The sequence below is a fragment of the Canis lupus genome, chromosome 10, assembly GCF_048164855.1.
Source record: "Canis lupus baileyi chromosome 10, mCanLup2.hap1, whole genome shotgun sequence".
In the NCBI taxonomy this organism is placed as follows: Eukaryota; Metazoa; Chordata; class Mammalia; order Carnivora; family Canidae; genus Canis; species Canis lupus.
Genome location: NC_132847.1, coordinates 23,399,996 through 23,420,879, shown reverse-complemented (window position 1 = coordinate 23,420,879; position 20,884 = coordinate 23,399,996). Strand labels below are relative to the sequence as shown.

The 20,884-nt window shown below is 41.7% G+C and overlaps 1 protein-coding gene across 1 annotated transcript; it reads left to right on the top strand.

The window, feature by feature from the left end:
• Positions 1-4,067: 4,067 nt before the first annotated feature.
• On the top strand, positions 4,068-17,786 carry C10H5orf15 (chromosome 10 C5orf15 homolog). The gene is made up of 3 exons (XM_072841015.1): positions 4,068-4,266; positions 14,436-14,962; positions 16,292-17,786. The coding sequence occupies exons 1-3, from the start codon at positions 4,128-4,130 to the stop codon at positions 16,421-16,423; spliced, it is 798 nt and encodes a 265-aa protein (XP_072697116.1). The 5' UTR covers positions 4,068-4,127; the 3' UTR covers positions 16,424-17,786.
• The last annotated feature ends 3,098 nt before the right edge of the window (positions 17,787-20,884 follow it).

The following is a 20,884-nucleotide window of genomic DNA, read 5'->3' as shown; positions in this document are numbered from 1 at the left end:
CCATCAGGTAGAGGTATTCTCAGCAAATAGAGGCCACGTGCATTCCTTGCCACATGGTCCCCTCCCATCTTTAAAGCTGGCATGGAGGAACTCCCTTGCTGTCAAATCCCTCTCATATTTGAAATCTCTAGGAGGAGCGCCAGCTACACCATATGCCTTTAAAAATTTTTTACTATTTGTTCATTTATTTAATAAAGATTTTACTGAGGCGAGAGATACTGTGCACATGTGCGTGTACATATGAGGGGAGGGGCAGAGAGAGAGGGAGAGAGAATCTCAAGTGGACTCTGCTTAGTGCAGAGACCAATGTAGGACTCGATCCCATGACCCTAAGATCATGATTTGAGCTGCAATTAAGAGTCGGACATTTAACTGACTGAGCCAGCCAGGCACCCCTATTTTTTATTTATTGAGGTATAATTGACATAGAATATATTGGTTTCAGGTGGACAACATAATGATTCAATATTTGTATTATAAAATGATCACTACAATAAATCTAGTTAGCATCTGTCACCATACAGTTACATTTTTTTTCTTTGTGATAAGAACTAAGATCTGCTCTCGGGGCATTTGGGTGGCTCAGTCGGTTAAGCATCTGCTTTCGACTCAGGTCATGATCCCAGGGTTCTGGGATCAAGCCCTGCATTGGGCTCCCTGCTCAGCAGTGAGTCTGCTTCTCCCTCTCCACCACTTGTGTTCTCTTGTGCATGTTCTCTCAATAAATAAACTTTAAAGATAGAAGATCTTCTCTCTTAGCAACTTTCAAATAGACAATACAGCATTATTAACTATGGTCACCATGCTGTACATGACATCCCCAGGACTTAACTCATAACTTCTCCAAACCTTTTAAGGGTTCACCTGTTGAGGTGAGATCTTCTTAGGAAAATCTCCCCTTAACGACTGTGCCCTTTATTTTTTTTTTATTTTTTTAAAGATTTTATTTATTTATTCATAGAGACATACAGAGAGAGAGAGAGAGAGAGGTAGAGACACAGGCAGAGGGAGAAGCAGGCTCCATGCAGAGAGCCTGATGTGGGACTCGATCCAGGGTCTCCAGGATCACACCCTGGGCTGCAGGCGGCGCTAAACCACTGTGCCACTGGGGCTGCCCTTACTGTGCCCTTTAGTAACCTATCACAATAATGATAATCCCATCATGTTCACAGGTCCCTCTCATACCCAAGGGCAGTGGATCATACAAAGGCATGGATCATTGAGGTTTGTTCTAGAATTCTGCAGTTTAGATTTTAAAAAATGACAGTGTGGGCAGCCCAGGTGGCTCAGAGGTTTAAGGCCGCCTTCAACCCAGGGCATGATCCTGGAGACCTGGGATCGAGTCCCATATCAGGCTCCCTACATGGAGCCTGCTTCTCCCTCTGCCTGTGTCTTTGCCTCTCTCTCTCTCTCTGTATCTCTCATGAATAAACAAAGTCTTAAAAAGAGATGCTTTAAAAAAAGTAACAATGTGTAAATTTCAAACATTTACAAAGTAAGAGTAAACTACGTATACATTATCCAGCTTCAGTAAATGTGAACATTTTTTTCTATTCCATAATACATTTTTAGGCAGAGTGCCTTTTTATGGATGTTTGGAAGTGACAGTGCCAAACAAATTATCAGATTTACTTGAGCATTTTGTGTCACCCAAAACTTGCTGGCCTCTATTTGTCATACTGTCTTCATCAGGTTCATGAGGATCTGTATCTTTTAAAGCGAGCTTCTGAATTTGTCCAGAGATTTTGGCAAATAACAGTTGGGTACATCCAGTCCGAGGCTAGGTACAGTACTGGTATTTTGAAATGTACAAAGGGCCCTCTGAATATTGAAGGGTGTATTTCCCTCCCCTTAGATATTAAGTATCTGCCTGTTGTATGCAGCATGTCAGAATATTGTGAAAAATGCCTTGAGTTAATGATATTTCATAGGTAAGAGAACCCAAACATGCTGATCTGGGGACACAGGAAGAAAGTGGACAAAGAAGAGAAGATTGAAAGTGTGTTTATTACAGAAAAAGTCTTACATCTGAATCTCCCAACAAACAGAAGCTAGAATTGAGAGGCTTATTCATTAAACTGAGTTGTGATTTCTGTGCTCAGAGAAGGGAAAGCTCCAAGGGAATTGGGAAGCCTTAGTATCCTGGCTACCATGGAGGGTTTGCAATAAGGGCACCATTCAGTCTGTCTAGGCTTGTGGTGGGCTTCGGGAAAGGAACATGAATGACCTCTTAGTTTTCTTAACAACACAGAGTTTGTGTGTTTCTGAGCTGTCACTGGGGCCAGATAAATGTTAAGGGAAACCAGATTCAGGAAAACGGGCCCTTCTCTCGAGGGGCAGCTCAGCTGTGTCTCTGGAGGATTCTTCTGTGGGAATCGCAGACATCGGAATGGTGAAGCTATGTGTACAGCAAATGTCTTCATGCCACAATGATTTTCCAGCAAATCAATCAAGTGGAACTTCTAGGATTTCAAGTCTACAGACATTTATTTAAGAAACACTTGCAGAATACCCCACAGCATGTGTCAAGGCAGTAAGGGAACTCTCTAAATCTGCATTTTTATATACTGGAGGTTTTATGTTAACAAAATTAAAAAAGTAACAAGTGTATTGTAGGAAATGTGGAGGCTGTTTGCAACCTACTTCCTAGCCTGCTTTTTCTCCAGTACACCTTTATCATTGTATAGTGTCTGTTTTACACTATCTTCTTCCTCACAAACTCCACAAAGGTATGTAATTCATTTAGTTAACTGTTGTGTCCTGAAATATGAAAAGGTGCTAAGTATTTGCTGAAGTAACAAATGATGAGGAGAAAGTTAGAAACATTTACCTATAATTTCACCACCCAAATATGATGACTGTGAGCAGTTGTGTTTCATTTGCATTTGGGAGAGGGAGCACAGCTACTTCTCTTTTGGGATCAGTCTGTTAAACAGTCAGATCTTCCTTTTAACAATTTTGTTTTTTTTAAAGATTTTATTAATTTATTTGAGAGAAAGAGCAGGAGGAGGGGCAGAGGGAGAGAGAATCCCAAGTGGAGTACCTTGAGCACAGAGCCACAGGTGGAGGCAGTGCTGGATCTCATGACCCTGAGATCATGATCTGAGCCAAAATCAAGAGTTAGCCACTTAAATCAAGTCAATCAGAGGGAGACAGTTATCTGATTTCACTCATATGTGGAATTTAAGAAAACATTATCATAGGGGAATGGACCGGAAAAATAAGATGAAATCAGAGAGGGAAACAACTCATAAGAGACTTAATCATAGGAAACAAACAGGGTTGCTGGAGGAGGGGTGGGGAGATGGGGTAACCGGGTGACAGGCATTAAGGAGGCCAGGTGGTGTAAAGAGCACTGGGTGTTCTATGCAACTGATGAATCATTAACCTCTACCTCTGAAACTAATAAAACACCATGTTAATTAATAAATTTAAATAAAAGAGGAATTGGCCACAACCCACTGAGCAATCCAGGTGCCTCTTTTTTTTTTTTTTTTTTTTTTTTTTAATGACTTTATTTATTTGAGAGCCCCAGAGAGCGAGCACAAGGACGGGGAGCATCACAGGGGGAGGGAGAAGCAGGCTTCCCTCTGAGCGGGGAGCCCGACTGCAGGGCTTGATCCCAGGACCCCGGGATAATGATCTGAGCCGAAGGCAGATGCTTGACCCATTGAGCTACCCAGGCGCCCCGCTTCTTCCTTTTAATAATGTTTTCGGGGCACGCGGCTGGCTCAGTCCGTAAAGGAGGCCACACTTGACCTTAGGGTCGTAAGTTCGAGCCCCACTTTGGGTGCAGCGATTACTGAAACACAGTCTTTATAAAAACGCCAACGTTTAAAACACTTTCACGACCTGGACGGCGCCCGTCACGCGGCAGGCAGGGAGGGGCTGCCCCGACCCTCCCGGCAGCGAACACTTTACAACCCGAACCGCCAACGGGCTTGGGCGGGGCCTGCCCTTCGCTACAGCTGGGTGCCCTTCCTCCGCGTCCGGGTTTCCCGAGCTCCCTGCCAGGCTGCGACGTCATCACGTTGAGACGCAGATGCCTCTGGCGGCGGCGCCTCACGCAGTGTCTGACGTCATGCCGTAGAGCTTAGCAACAGCGCAGGCTCCCGGCGGAGTCCGTTATGGCCGCTGCTGCCTTGAGGAGGATGAGGGGAGCCGTGCGAGCGAAACTGCGGCCCTCGCCGGGCCTCCAGGCGTCCGGGGTGCTGGCGCGGCCGCTGGTCCTGGCGCTCCTGCTCGCGTCCGCCACCACGTCCAGGGGTAAAGGGCGCGCGGCGGCAGCGCGGGCGCGGGCGCGGGCGGGGAGACGGGCCCGGCCAGGGCGCGGGCGCTTCCGAGTGTCCGGCGCAGATGGCGGCGTCCGGAGACGGCAGCGTCTCTCGGGGCGAGGTGGGCGAGCAGGCTGTCGGGAGGAGTCTCCGGCGGGCCCGGAGCGCGGCGGGGGGATGCGGCCATCCAGGGAGCCGGAAGCGGCGAGCGCGGGTGGGCGTGGAGGGGGGGCGGTGGCGTGGGCCCGGGACTCGAGCGCGTTGCCGCGGGAGTGGCGGTGGGGGTCTGCGAGGTTGCTCGCAGGGGCGAGTCGCGAGGGGGCCGAGGGAGCAAGTGCTGCCGGGACGGCGCAGTCAGGTGTGGTGTCGGGGCGGGGCGGGGGGGCAGCGTAGGGGGAGAGGCGCCGGGGAGGGGAGTGTGGGCGCTCTCCCGCGCGGGGCAGCGGTGAGGACCTGGGGGGCGGGCGCCGACCCCGCCCGGCTGCTGCCGCATTTCGGCGAGCAGGAGCCCGACGGGGGACAGGACACTGCAGACGCGGTTCTCCGTGCCCTGCCTTAGCCGGACGAGGCTGCTTCGTTTTAATAGGGTCGTTAGGATTTGATTAGTTAATTAAAATTCTCTTAGACTTTTTTGTTGTTATTTATTGAAGCGTGGTTGGCATGTGACACGTGAGATTCGGAGGTACAACCTCATGATTTGACATTTGTAGACACTAGGAACGTACCGGCACGATAGTTGTAGTTACCACTCATCACCATACGGAATTAAAAATGATCTTTTCTCGTAATGAGAGTAAATGTTAAGATTTTCTATCTAAGCAACTTTCAAATATGCATTACTATATTCTCGACGATGGCCACCCCGGCTCTATATGTTGCATCCTTGCGAGTTACTTATTTTGTAACAGGAAGTTTGTACCTTTTGATACTCCTCTCCCAGCTCACCAGCCTCCAACACGCTCTTTGGCAGCCATCAGTCTAGTCTCTTCTCTGGGAGTTTGGCTTGTTTGCTTGTTTGTTTCGTTTTGATTTTTTTTTTTTTTTTTAAGATTTTATTTATTTGAGAGAGAGAATGAGCACGAGGAGGGGCAGAGGGAGAAGCAGACTCCCCACTGAGCAGGGAGCACCAGTGTGGGGCTCTATCCTGGGACCCCAGGATCATGACCTGAGCAGAAGGCAGATACTTAACTGACTGAGCCACCCGGGGAACCCATTGTTTTGATTTTTTTTATTCCACATATAAGTGAGGTCATACGGTGTTTGTCTTTTTCTGTCTGACTTATTTTGCTTAGCATAATGCTTCAAGGTCATGTCATGTGATGTCACAAATGCCATATTTCTTTTTTTTTAAAGATTTTATTTACTTTTTATTTTTTAAAAAAGATTTTATTTATTCATGAGAGACGCAGAGAGAGGGAGAAGCAGGCTCCACACAGGGAGCCCCATGTGGGACTCGATCCCAGGCCTCCAGGAGCATGCCCCCGGCCGAAGGCAGGCGCCCAACCTCTGAGCCACCCGGGTATCCCCCAGATTTTATTTATTTCTTCATGAGAGACACACAGAGGCAGAGACACAGGCAGAGGGAGAAGCAGGCTCCATGCAGAGAGCCCCATGTGCAGGACTCGGTCCTGGGCTCCGGGATCAGTCCTGAGCCAACCAGGTGTCCTACAAATGCCATATTTCATTTTTGTGTGTGTGTGGCTGAGTAGTATTCCATTGTGTATACATACCACATCTTGATCTGTTCATCCATCCATGGGTATTTAGATTGTTTCCATATCTTGGCTCTTGTAAATAATGCTGCATGATTAAGTATTTCTTTTCTTAGAAATGTTACATTGTGAATGAAGATATTGAAGGCTTTATCAGGAAATAAATATGTAACCTACGGCCTGAGACTTAGGGAGAACAAATCCATTAATAAGAATTTGTAATGATTAAGCAGTATTTTGTTCAGTAGTCCGTTTTTCCTTTAGATCAAGACACAGTCCTGTTTTTCTTCTTATATGTTTTTTGAATTTTCAAATGAAAACCTGTGAATAGGATAGTGTTTTCTTGTTTGCCAACAGGGGCCGGGCTGTCTAGCCATAATTTGTCTACTACAGTGCTGTGGTTACTTCCTTAGGTTTCCTCAGCAGCACTGAGGTTAGGGCAGCCCCCATCCCAGAAGCATTTTAAGTCTGTGGGGGAAGGACTGAGGTTTGTTTTCCCAAGGCCTTTCATCATGAGTAAACATAACGAGGGTTTGTCTGGTTGATGCAGATATTCCTATTCCTAAAGTCCTTACGTATCATGATTGTTTTGGTTATTTAATCATTAAAGAAAAAACCTGACAGTTAAACATTTATTTTTCTTACTGGAATGCTTAAGACATACAGTTTGAGGGATATAGCTGGTAACTGTAGTTTCAGAAACAGCTTTTCCCTTGGTTGAAAATTTTGTGAGAAGGGGCAAGCGAGGGGGAAGTGTGGACTCTTAAGGTATCCTCTTGTCCCTTTATTTATTAGAGCCCCATAAATGATTGCTTGATCTATATTGGGACATTTTAGGTAACCTTTTTCTTTATTAAATCTTTCAGTTTAAAATTCTTATTCTCTACTGAAAATAATTTAAAATGTAAACTAACATACATGCTCTTGGAAGCAGCTACACTGCAGTATATACCTTATGGTAGAGTGATTTCAAAGTACTCTTAATAAAAAAGCTTACAGTCTAGATAGGGTGTGTGTGTGTTTTAAAAATCTTATTTATTCATGAGAGACACAGAGGCAGAGATGTAGGCAGAAGGGGAAGCAGACCCCCCCCCCCCCCCCCGGAGCCTGATGCGGGACTCGATCCAAGGACCCCAGGATCACAACCTGAGCCAAAGGCAGGTGGCTTCAACCACCGAGTCACCCAGGTGCCCCTAGATAGGATGTGTTGAGTTCCAAACTTCAAGTAAGCATAGAAAGTTACTACATTAGATTTATTTAAACTTTTTCCATATAAGGTTTCTTAAAATTTAAATACTTGGGTGTATTCTTGGCAATCTGTAAGGAATTTAAAGTTTTATATTTTATTTTGACAAAATCTAAAAAAATTAATATAAGCATTATTTTAGATCACTGGATGATCACCTTATGATTAAGTTTTGCCATGCCATTTCAAAAGTACCTACTTTCTATTTTTGCCATCAAACTACTCCCAAATGACCACCTCAATTTAATGTGTAATGTGTTTAATTTTTTTTTTAAAGATTTTAATTATTTATTCATGAGAGACACAGAGAGAGAGGCAGAGACACAGGCAGAGGGGAGAAGCAGCCTGCCTGCAAGAAGCCTGATGTGGGACTCCATCCTGGACCCCAGGATCATGCCCTGAGCCAAAGTCAGGCGCTCAACCACTGAGCCACCCAGGTGTCCCTATTTTGTTTTTGGAGTGGGAAGTAAAAATACATTTCTTTAAACTTTTTATTTTGAAATAATTGTAGATTCTCTTGCTGTTGTAGGATATAATACATATCCTATGTACCCTTTACTCAGTTTCCCCAGTGGTAACATCTTAAGAAACTATAATACAGTATCACAGTCGTGATACTGACTTGGGTACACTAAAAGAGCATTGCCATCACCCTCTTGTGTTGCTCTTGTATAGTTACTCCCACTTCCTTCCTATCCCCCATTCCCTCTTGAAATCATGGCAACCACTTATCTGTTATTTCTTTAATTTTATCATTTGAAGGATGTGATATAAACGGAATCCTATGGTATGTAATTTTTTGGAATTGGCTTTTTTTAACCTAGCATAATTCTGTGGAGGTTAATATAGTTGTTTCATTTGTTCTTTTTTATTGCTGAGTGATTCCATTATTGTATAGATATATTGCACTTTGTTTAACCATTCACCTTTTGAAGGACATCGGGGTTGTTTCCGGGTTTTGGCTATTCTGTGAATGTTCATGTACAGATTTTTTGTGTGATTGTAAGTTTTCATTTCTTTGGGATAAATGGCCAGGGGTGCAATTGCTGGATCATAGGGTAGTTACATATTTAGTTTTTTAAGGAATTGCCAAAGTGTTTTCTGGCATTGCTGTCCTTTTTTTAAAAAAAGATTTTATTTATTTATTCATTCATGAGAGACACACAGAGGGAGAGGCAGAGACACAGGCAGAGAGAGAAGCAGGCTCCATGCAGGAGCCCGACGTGGGACTCGATCCTGGGTCTCCAGGATCATGCCCTGGGCCGAAGGCTGCCCCTGGCATTGTCGTCCTATTTTATGTTACCACCAGCAACACTTAAGTGATCTAGCTTCTCTGCATCTTTGCCAATATTTGGTTTTGTCATTACTTTTTATATTAGTCATTTTGATAGATGTGTAGTGATATCTTTATTGTGGCTTTAATTTGCATTTCCCTGATGCATAATATCTTTTCCTGTGCTTATTTGCCATATATATATGTCTTCAGTGAAATGTACCTTTGTGTCTGTTGCCTGTGTTCTAGTTGGATTGTTAGCTTTTTCATTTTTTGAGTTTTCAGATTTCTTTTTGTATTCTGGATACTAGTCCATTTTTGGGTTGGGGCTTACAAATATTTCTTCCTTTGTATAGCTTATCTTTTCATCCTCACAGGAAAGTCTTTCGTGGAGCAAATTTTTTTCATTTTGATAGAATCAAATTTATAGGGTTTTTTTCCTTTTATGTACTGTGTTTTTTGGTGTCAAGTCTACAAATTTGTGTTTAGTCCTAGATTGCAGATTTTTTTTCCTTTGTCTTTTTCTAAAAGTTTGTATAGTTGTACATTTTACCTTTATTTTTATTTTTTGAAGATTTATTTATTTGAGGGAGGGAGTGCTAGCAAGTGAGCCTGTGCCTGTGCTTACAAAAGCAGGGAGTAGGGGGAGGGGCAGAGGGGGAGGGAGAGGAAGAGGGAGAGGGAGAGAATCCCAAGCGGAATTCATGCTGGGTGAGGAGCACGGGGAGGGCTTGATCTAACTACCCTGAGATCATGACCTGAGTTGAAACCAAGAGTTGGGTGCTTAACCAACTGAGCCACCCAGGCATGCCTACATTTTACATTTAAATTGGTAATCCGGGGGCAGCCCCAGTGGCGCAGCGGTTTAGCGCCGCCTGCAGCCCAGGGCATGATCTTGGAGACCCTGGATCAAGTCCCACGTCAGGCTCTCTGCATGGAGCCTGCTTCTCCCTCTGCCTGTCTCTCTCTCTCTCTCTCTCTCTCTGTCTCTATGAATAAATAAATAATCTTAAAAAAAAAATAAATAAATAAATTGGTAATCCGGGATCCCTGGGTGGCGCAGTGGTTTAGCGCCTGCCTTTGGCCCAGGGCGCGATCCTGGAGACCCGGGATCGAATCCCACGTCGGGCTCCTGGTGCATGGAGCCTGCTTCTCCCTCTGCCTGTGTCTCTGCCTCTCTCTCTCTCTCTCTCTCTCTCTCTCTGTGTGACTATCATAAAAATAAAAAAATTAAAAAAAATTGGTAATCCATTTTATTTTTATTGTATTTATTTATTATTTTTATCTTTAAAGGAATCTCTACACCCAACATGGGTCTTGAACCTACCATCCCAAGATCAAGAGTCCCATGCTCCTCTGACTGAGCCCTGTGAACCATTTTTAGTTAATTTTTGTATAAGGTGTGAGGCTTAGGTCAAGTTTCATTTGGCTTGTTAATATGGTGGATTGCGTTGATTGATTTTTGAATACTATCAGTTTTGCATCCCTGGAATAACCCTTGTTCATGGAATATCATTCTTTTTATATATGACTTATTTCTATTTGCTAATATTTTGTTAAGAATTTTTGCAGCTATTCACGAAAAATATTAGTCTGCAGTTTTCTTTTTCTGTAGTGTTTTGGTTTTGGTATCAGGGTAATAATACTACCTTCATAAAATGAATTGAACAGTGTTCCCTTCTGTTCTCTGGAAGAGATTCTGTAGAATTGGTGATAGTTCTTTAAACATTTAATTCTCCAGTGAAACCATTTGGGCCTGGAGATTAATTTTTTGGGAGTTTTAAAATTCAAGATTTAATTGCATTAATAGTTATAGCGCTATTGGTATGATGTATTTCATACTGGGTGAGTTATAGTTTGTGTTTTTAAGACTGATCTTAAACTTTTCTCTTTTTAGTTGGCTTTTTATGACATTGCTCTGGCAGGGGAGGAGGGGTTGCTCTACAGTACTGTCAGATAGATGTAGAAATCTAGGGTCTCCATTTGATCTCTGTTGACACCCAAAGGGTGATAGTCTTCTTGTTACTTTCTGGACAAGGGTGGGGGTTCTGTCTCCCCTCATGGTCTGTACTTATATGGTAGTGAGGGTGGCTTTCTTACTACTGGGTGATGATTAAAGTCTTAACTCTCCACTAGGCCTCTTCTGACACCATTACACTGTGGAGAGGAAGAGGCAGTTTGTCACAGCCTGCTGAGGGTGGAAGTCTAGGCTCTCTACTTGGCCTTTGCTTGTGTAGATGCGAGGAGAGCCACAGTGGTGGTTTTTTGTTTTTGTTTTTGTAGATGTTTGCCTGGAGTAGAGCAGTCATTATCTAAAAGTTTTCTTTCTTTCTAGGCTGCCTCTCTCCTGATTTTTTGGTTAGAGAGAGCAGGCTTTTTTTTTTTTTTTTTTTTTTTTGTGGTCCGGGGATGGTTTGTGTACATACTCCCTGATGTTTCCAGGTTGCTGGTTTCTTTAGCTAGAAGTCCAGAATATGTGAGGTAAAAGAAAAATCCAGGGAAGTTCCCACTAGGTTGTTTCTCAGGTCCTGAGGTTTCTAACCACTCTGCCTTATTTTCTCTACCTTTCAGAGTCTTAAGCTATTTTTTATATAATATACAGGGTTAATTGTTTTCCGTGGAGGAATAGGGAAAATTTGTCTACTCCATATTCCTGGAAGCCTAAGTAAGAATTCATTTTGAATGTCAGACATCCAAGAGGAGATGTCAAGTTGCAGTTGGATTTATGAGTCTAGAGTTCTGGTAGTTCATGGAAGTTCCCTTCTTATGGCTTCCTTTTTTCCCAGAGAAGTTAGGAAGTGATGTCATCCATTGAGAATGAGGACAACAGAGAAGGTGTGGAAAGTTTGAGAATAGAGGAGCGTATGAATAGTCTCCTAAGGGAGTAGGAAGGTAAATGGACTAGAAAAATAGAGTATAATTGCCCACAACATTGCATGTGTGCCTGAATTTTTGGCATTTAATTTAAAATAAAATAAAAACAGTGATATGGTCATGTATTTATTTCTAGATCTGTTCAGCTGCTTGGTGCAGATGGGGGAGTAGTCAGAAAATTTGATTTTACTTGGGATGTAGCCTTGCCAAGTGAATGGGACAAGGTGAGAAAGGGGTTAGGGGCCTGGAGGTGTACATAAGGGAGGGTTAATAGCTGACTATAAAACTGAATCTGGATAAAGAGAGAGGACAAGAGTATTGGGCAAGTATGGGATGGTGGCCCACGGAGGACTGAAAAGATGGTAGGATCAGATAATTGTAGGTCCTGAATCCTGAATGAATTAGGATAGATGGTCATGTCAGCAAGTAGGATGCGTGAAATTTAGATCGTGGAAGATTTGTGAGGATACTGACCATGATATGACAAGTTAAGGGGGAGGTCTGGCTCATCAGAAGAGAGGTCAAGGATTTTGAAATCAAAACAGTACTTGAGTAGATTGAACTAGAGTTCATTCTAGAGCCAGGAGCTAAAATAATTGAGAATAGGAACCGTTGACCTGGAGTTCATGGACAAAGATTATAGAGGGTGATAGGTGATGCTAGGAGAATCAAGGCTGGTGCATCTAGGGAGGGGAATGGGATAATGGTCTGAAAGGGCCCCTCGGCCCCCCACCCCCAGTAATTTTCCCCCTTCCAAATTCAGTGGTGCAAGGATGTGGGTAAAAAAACAACTTTTAATTAAAAGGGCTTCAGGGAAAGTGTATCTTTAGGGGAGAGCTAGTTTTCAGTTATAACAAGAAATTGAAGGATAAGAGATTTGCTTATATCTGACTGAATTCCAGAGTGCACAGTGGATAAGTTTCTGGACATAGAGAGAGGTGGCTGGTGTGGACAATTACAGTCATTCCCACTCCTATCAGCTTGTGTCCTTTAAAAATACACGATTATTCTATTTTCGTATATATGCTGCCGAAGTGAGTAATGTACATGATTATTCTAAAAGTCAAGTATAGAAAAACAATTTTTAAAAAAGTCACGATTAGTTAGTTGCTTCTAGGTTTAAAAAGTTATAGTTTAAATCATACTTTCCCCAATTTTGGCAGGAAAGTTAAATCTACCAGAGAAATAGTAATTTGTAAATGCAAATGTAAAAATTCTTTTAAGAAATTCCTGTTAATAGTTTTCTGAATAATGTAGGCATTTGTAGGCCCTGTTTCTTTTCTTCCAATGGAAAGTTTCAAGGAACCAACTGTTGAAAGTATTTAAGACAGTTTTACTAATATTTTTTTTTTACCACTTTGCTAGTTTATTTTTTTCTAAGAGATTCCATTCAGTCCAATTAAAACTAGCTATTTATTTTTCCTATACAAAATAGGTGTCAACTTTCTATACAAAATAGGTGTCAACAAACCACAGTATATTCATGTATTCAAGTATTACATGTTTGAACAAAGAGTAGCCTTTTAGGTTGCTAATTTATGTGCATGTACACATTTGTGAAAGTCCAGGAATGATTTGGTTTAACTTACCCCTATAAAATATTTTAATTTGATAGACTTTAAAATAGTATCTGTATATTTTTAGATCTCATATGACAATCACTTTTTTTTTTTTTTTTTACAAGATTTATTTATTTTTAGAGAGTGTAGGGGAAGGGACAGAAGGAGAGAGAGAGAGAGAGAGAGTTTTAAGTGGACTCTGCTAAGTCCAAGCCCAACACAGGACTTAGATCTCATGACCCTGAGATCATGACTGGAGCTGAAACCAAGACTTAGACACTTAACTGTGCCACCCAGGTTCCCCAGACAGTTCCTTTTTTAACAAATATAATGGATGCTCTTGAAGTTTTTTTTTTTTTTTTTTAACAGATACTATATTAGATTGTTAATTAGAAACACTTAAATTTCATCAGGGATTCTTCTGAACTTTTGGTGTATAGAGTTATTTCTGTAAATACTTTACTGTAGTAAACCATACTGAGTGGGTAGGAGCATAAGGAAATAAGAACTTGTATGTGTTTGGTGTCATTCCCATACCTGGATTGCCTTTCCCAAGCTTTAAAATAGTCTAGTTCAAAAAAAAAAAAAAAAAAAAAAATCTACTTCACACTTAGTTTTCAATTTCCATTTCTTCCCCTTTAGGAGTTTTCACTTTCTTCTACCTAAGAATACTTAAAAAGAAAACTGGCAGAGGAGGCCTTCTGGTTCTGGCATCACTTAGAAATGCTGCCTGCAGCTTGCTTATAGCGTCTCTTAAATTTGTTGTATATTTTGAAAATATTTAGGTTTGCATTCTATGTCTAGTTTTTATTTTTTATTTTTATTTTTTGTATATTTTTTAATTGGAGTTCGATTTGCCAACATATAGCATAACACCCAGTGCTCATCCTGTCAAGTGCCCCCTCAGTGCCCGTCACCCAGTCACCCCAACCTCCTGCCCACCTCCCCTTCCACTACCCCTTGTCCATTTCCCAGAGTTAGGAGTCTCTCATGTTCTGTCACCCTCTCTGATATTTCCCACTCATTTTCTCTCCTTTTCCTTTTATTCCCTTTCTATATCTAGTTTGTGGCCTACTTGAGCTAGGATCAGCCACCAATCTCTGTTCTGGGGATGGTGTGCAGTCTGGACAGGTGTTACTCTGAAGTCCAGCCTCTATGTGAAATGAAAACAGAGGGGATGGATGAGAGCTTTGTGTGAATTTCACCATTGTTACCTAAAGTTATCCCTCTCTGTTCTTTCCTTTTTCTTTTGGTGACAGGCTATGTAATGTAGTAGGTCTTTCATTTCTTTCTGGCTAAAGAGTTATTACCTGATGAATAATTGACTAAGAAGAAATGTAACGGATTGCTGGCTATTGAGGCATATTAACAAATAACAAAAGAGAGAGGAATTTACCAAAGAGAAATGCTTAGTGAAAATTTTAGGTAAATATGCTTCTGGCTTGGTGGAGATAAAGTTGGAGATTTCAGTTTAATGTTCTTTATTCACTATTTTAGCTCTTCCACAAACCAATTTGTCGAGCCACACTGTACTCCAGCCAGATGTTTCTGCTCCAAGTACGAGTGCTGTAACACATGAAAACCAAACCAAACTTTCTGTCTTCCAAATCCGCACCACTCTCCAACCCACAGCTAGTACAGAGAAAAGTGGAGGAGCATCTGTGGCCCCTCATCCCTCACCTACTACTTCTCTGTCTCAAGAGGAAACAGGTAACAATGAAGATCCCAGCATAGAGGAAGAGGATCTTCTCACGCTCAATAGTTCTCCGTCCACTGCCAAAGACACTCTGGACAATGGAGACTATGGAGAACCAGACTATGACTGGACCACCAGCCCCAGAGACGATGAGTCCAGTGAGGCCCTGGAAGAAAACAGGAACTACATGGAAATTGAACAGTCAGTGAGGTCTTTTAAGAGCCCATCCTCAAATATTGAAGAGGAAGATAGCCATTTCTTTTTTCATCTTATTATTTTTGCTTTTTGTATTGCTGTTGTTTACATTACATATCACAACAAAAGGAAGGTATGTTTGGTCTTTTCAGCCCCTCTAATTATCCTTTCTTATCTGTTCCATTTCTTACTAATGTTTTTGATGATTCAGAATTTTGTTCTTTTTTAGCCAAGTGTAAATTGATGGTAAAATATCAAGATGTCTGATCAATTTGTAAATCTGTGGTGTATTTCAACAAATTACAGACAATGCTTTATCTTGTGTGCTTCTAAAAAAACGTTGAAAGGTTTTTTAATTAGCGAAACCAAAGCCTGGTGTTTTTTTTCTTTTTAATAAATTTATTTTTTATTGGTGTTCAATTTGTCAACATACAGAATAACACCCAGTGCTCATCCAGTCAAGTGCCCACCTCAGTGCCCGCCACCCAGTCACCCCCACCCCCCACCCACCTCCCCTTCCACCACCCCTAGTTCGTTTCCCAGAGTTAGGAGTCTTTCATGTTCTGTCTCCCTTTCTGATATTTCCTACCCATTTCTTCTCCCTTACCCTCTATTCCCTTTCCCTATTATTTACATTCCCCAAATGAATGAGACCATATAATGTTTGTCCTTCTCCGATTGACTTATTTCACTCAGCATAATACCCTCCAGTTCCATCCACGTCAAAGCAAATGGTGGGTATTTGTCACTTCTAATAGCTGAGTAATATTCCATTGTATACATAAACCACATCTTCTTTATCCATTCATCTTTCAATGGACACCGAGGCTCTTCCACAGTTTGGCTGTTGTGGACATTGCTGCTATAAACATTGGGGTGCAGGTGTTCCGGCGTTTCATTGCATCTGTATCTTTGGGGAGCCTGATGGTTTTTAAAAAACAGGTTGTATGTCTTAAGTTAGCATTGCTACTTCAGTGGCAATATTTGTGGAAAAAGATTAATTGCTTATATATACTTTTAATTAATTAAGCTTTGAATTTAATGATCTTTTAATAACTTTTTTCCTGGTTGTAAAATACATATTTATTTTGAATATATAAATACATATTTATTTAGAATGCCAGTGATATTCTATCCCAGTTTTGAATGTTGGGCCATCTCTGTTATAACTACCTAAGGGACTCCTTGGTTCCCCTGTGATCTACTAACTCATTTCTGCAGATGGAACCCAGAATCAATCTTCAGCAAGCATTCTGCATTAAATTTTGAGAAGCACTGTTTTACTTTTTTTACAAAATGGAAAATAAAGCCCTTCTGTTGTTGTTATTTTGCTTTCTGAATTTGGGGGCCTAGGACAGAGATAATACACTTATTATAATTGTTATACTTTTAGCATATCCCCACTTTCTTTTTTGCATATCTAATTTATTTATTTATTTGTTTGTTTATTTATTTTTTCCAGATTTTCCTTCTGGTTCAAAGCAGGAAATGGCGTGATGGTCTTTGTTCCAAAACAGTGGAATATCATCGTCTAGACCAGAATGTTAATGAGGCAATGCCTTCTCTGAAGATTACCAATGATTATATTTTTTAAAGCACTGTGATTTGAGTTTGCTTATTATGTAATTTTATTTGCTTGACTTTTTTATATAATATTGTGCAGATGTTTGCCATAGGCAGTTGGTACTTAGAGAGATGGGTCTCTCTTTATTTTGCCTTGGTGCTTTGGAAATGAAATGTCACAAACAAGGAGTATATAATTTTTTATCTACACTTTTAGAGGTAAATTTAATCAGGTGTCCAGAATGTGGAGCTAAGCATTATCTGTTAGTTTTGTTTTAGATTTCTTTATTACTTCTTTTGGAAGTATTAGTAATACTGGTTTTAAAAGATCCCAACCTTGTAACTAAATCCTAACATATCTGGTACTGTTGGCTCAGATTCTCTTTCTGCCATCCAAGTACTATTTTTTAAGCATACATTCTGTGCTCCCAAACTATAATCTACAAGGATGTGTGTAATAGTGCTTGGCATATAAGTAACATTTTTTCTTCCAGGAAAATTGCTTTGGATATTTTTGGATAATTTAACTTAAAAATAACTTAAGATAATGATATTGCTCAATCTGACCACAATTTTAGGCAAAACATTAATAAATGTCTCTAGAAATCCTGGCAGTAGAGAGACTCTGCAGTTTGCAGTGGACGTGGATAAAATGTTATAGAGATACTGTATTTTGGCTTAAATTACTGAATTAAATTTAGAGGTAGAAATTGTGGCAAAATATTAAATACAAATTCAGTTGCTTTTAGTTAGCAATTGATTGTAGCACGGGTTCCTCCAAGCTTTCAAGCAAGGAGCAGAGTTTAAAATTATATCAGATTTGTTCATTTTGTTTATTACTTTATAGTAAGTTTGAATAAACCTTAGGGGCCATTATCACTTAAGTAATACTTTATCTAGGCTTTTCAAAATTATACCTCAATGAAGTTGTTTGTATACATAAAGGATATATGTGTACACTGACTTTTTCTCCCCATGTACTTGTTTTATTTTCTTCTGTTTTGTTTTTCACAGCAACTGGAAATTATTTAATGTATTTCATTTTAGCCTGTCTTTATATAATAAAGAGTTGATCAGTTTGTAAATATGTGATTTAAACCATGGTTGACTTACAAATGTCACTGCAATTTTTTAGAAAACATAATCCCTAATATATGTTAAACACCTACTCAGAAAGCCCAGGTGAGCCAGTGAGCATGTGCTTTGTGTAAAGATGGAAGAAGTAGGGCAATCCATCATTTCTTTCAGGTGGACAATTTACTGTCCTAATAAGGAAGGGAGCACAATGGAAATACACCTGAACTGTTTTATTGCAGTAATTTTTCATATCTGAAATTGTATTATTTAATATTTTGAATAAGATTTTAAAAATAAATGGCAAAGATATAAATCTATGATTTTATAAGTATGTTTCATTTTAATGATGGCATGAGTCTTTCATTTGGGTGGTGACAGAGAGGTCGTGCTTTGGGAACAAGATAAACTGACTAGCTTGCTTTTGTTCCTTTTGGCAGTAGTACTCTGCCTCTACGAATCCTCTTAGATTTCTAAATCCTATGTGAGGTCCAGTTTTCTGCTAGGTACTGAAGTTTAATGAAAACTCTTGCAAAGTAAGTTTGCGAAGAAAAGTAAAGGAGCTACATCAGTGTATGCTTTCTAGTATTCTGGCCTCCCTTTTGTGCCCCTGTTGAAGGTTCCCCTATCAGGAAGCTTGTACCATCTTAGTGGATCTAGGGTTCTTGGGCTTTTCCTGATGGCACAGTCTCTGCATTCCAAGCCCCAGTGCTGCAATCAAGTAGTCTTTGACTTTTGGAGCATCACATCATACATTGATTAAAAATGCTGCTGGGAATGCCTGGTGGGCTCAGTTGGTGGAGCATCCAACTTTTGATCTTGGGGTTGTGAGTTTGGGCCCCATGTTTGGTATGGAGATTACTTAAAAAACATTTTTTTTTTTAAGATTTTATTTATTTGAGAGAGAGGGCATGAGCAGGGGGAGGGGAGAGAGAGAGGAAGAGAGGATCTCAAGCAGACTCCTTGTTGAGCAAGACCCGCATTTGAGTCTTTTTTTTTTTATAATAAATTTATTTTTATTGGAGTTCAATTTACCAACACCGCATTTGAGTCTTACAGCACAGTGTAGCTGACCTGTGTGTGCTCTCTGTACCCTTCTCCCACTCTGGGTAGGTGAGGCATTCTGCACCAGGTGTTGGAACGAATGGCATAATAGGTTACCTTTTAGCTTCTATTTCTTATCTGAAAAGGGATGTTTTAAAACTTGTGAGGTAGATAGAAACAGACATTTTGAATTTGTGCAGGCAGGAATGTCGTGACTGGGGTTTTGATTTTAGGTGTGATCTCATGAGGGTGAGTGCAGTTTCTTAATAGAATGTGTGCAGGGGGCAGCCCTCTCAATACCTTGCCCCAGAATGTAAGCTTGAGAACAGAAGACTGGCTCTTAGTCATCTCTGGCCCCATATTCAGCACTGCCTGGCTCCTACTAGGTCCCTTGAAATTATTCAGTGATGTGTTTGTGAAATTAGGTAAGAAAAGACAAAGGAGGCTCAGCACAGGCTCATATAGTTGACATTCAGTCTAATAATACTACTGACATTTGGGACTCAGACCTGCACTCAGTAGGGGAGAACCAAGACGTGTGCGTGTGTGTCAGCTTTATCCGAACAGCCACATTCCTACATTGTGTGCGATAATAGCCCTTCCCCCAAATCCCAGGTTCTGATCAGAGCAGCTGCTGTCCATGAAGGCAAAAGGAGTGGAGGATGCCACTGCTGGTGCAGCTTCCCAAAGCGTCCAGTTCTTTCTCTCGCCCTGACTGACTTTGCCTTTTCTCAACCTGTTCTGCTGGTGCAATAGTTTGCCTCCCTCCTGGGTCCAGCGGCGAGCAGTTCCATCCTTCTCAGCAGAAGTTGAGGTTGAAAGTCTTGCTGAGGGCCTGATGTCTTCCAAGGGAGTGGAGAAGGAGGCTGTCCTGAGGTTTGAGGTCAGTCTGTGAACAGAATTCTGTTCACTTGTGTTTTTAACTCCGACTTGAGGAAGTTGCTGGGACAGATTCTGCATGCACATAGACCTGGGGTCATTTCTGACTCCCATTTCAGTAACCCGGTGGTGGTGACCTGCTGTTTGGGTGAAGTGACTCAGGGAACCTGATTCTGGAGCAGAAAGCAGCAGCTTCTACGCCTTAAGCTCCAAGCCTGCCTCTCTTTCGGCTCCCGGAGGAGTCCCAGACTCCTCTGCCCCTGCTCCCGAGGAAGCTTTTCTCTGACACCCTAATATCTCTGCTTTAAGACCCTATGCTTCTTTTTCTCACAGCCCCCAAACTGTCTCACTTCTCTGCTGAGTAATGATGGCATGTTCTGGGAATCATTTACTTCCTGCACACCCTTCTCGTAGGATCCCTTGTGCCTCTCTGCCAGGCCACCCCTTGGCATGTGGGTTGGATGGCACTCCCATGTGAGACCCTTGTAAAAGAGTGCCGGGCAGCCCGGGTGGCTCAGTTGGTTTAGCACCTGCCTTCGGCTCAGGGCATGATCCTGGAGACCGGGGATTGAGTCCCACGTCGGGCTCCCTGCATGGAGCCTGCTTCTCCCTCTACCTGTGTCTCTGCCTCTCTCTCTCTCTCTCTGTGTCTCTCATGAGTAAATAAATAAAACCTTAAAAAAAAAAAAAAAAAAAGAGGGCAGCCCTGGTGGTTCAGCAGGTTTGGCGCTGCCTCCAGCCCAGGGCGTGATCCCGGGGACCCGGGATCGGGTTCCACGTCTGGCTCCCTGCATGGAGCCTGCTTCTCCCTCTGCCTTTGTCTCTGCCTCTCTCTCTCTCTGTGTCTCTATGAATAAATAAAATGTTAAAAAAAAAAAAGAGAGTGCCTTGGGTTAGAAGTACTAACCATGGTGAACTCTGGAATCAGACAGGTCTGGGTTGAATTTACATTCTAGGTCTGAACTTAAAGCTGAGTGCTCCCCATTTTGCAGCTCCAGGGTTAGGCCAAACACATTTTCTGATACCTTTGCATGTGAGAAAGGGCCTGGAATCTGGAGGGCTAACTCGAATGCCCTGAGCTTTGCCAGGGCTAAGATGTCCCGGCCCCTGTTGTAGATACCTGTGCTTCTAGGAAGACACATCCAAGGAGAAATGGAGGGGAAAGAGAACAGCAAATTCTGTCAAATAAATAAATAAAATCTTTTAAAAAAAGTTTCTTTTACGGGCACCTAGGTGGCTCAGTTAATTAAGCCTCTGCCCTCCACTCAGGTCATGATCCCAGAGTCCTGGGCTCTGTGGGGATCCTGCTTCTCCCTCTCTCTCTGCTGCTCCCCCTACTTGTTCTCTCTCTGTCAAATAAATAAATAGAAGCTTTAAAAAATAAAGTTACTTTTATTATGAGTATAACAATATACTGTAGGAAATACATTAAGCAAGTGTACAGCCTAATAAATTATTACAAAGCAAATACTTGCATAGCTAATCACCCAGATAG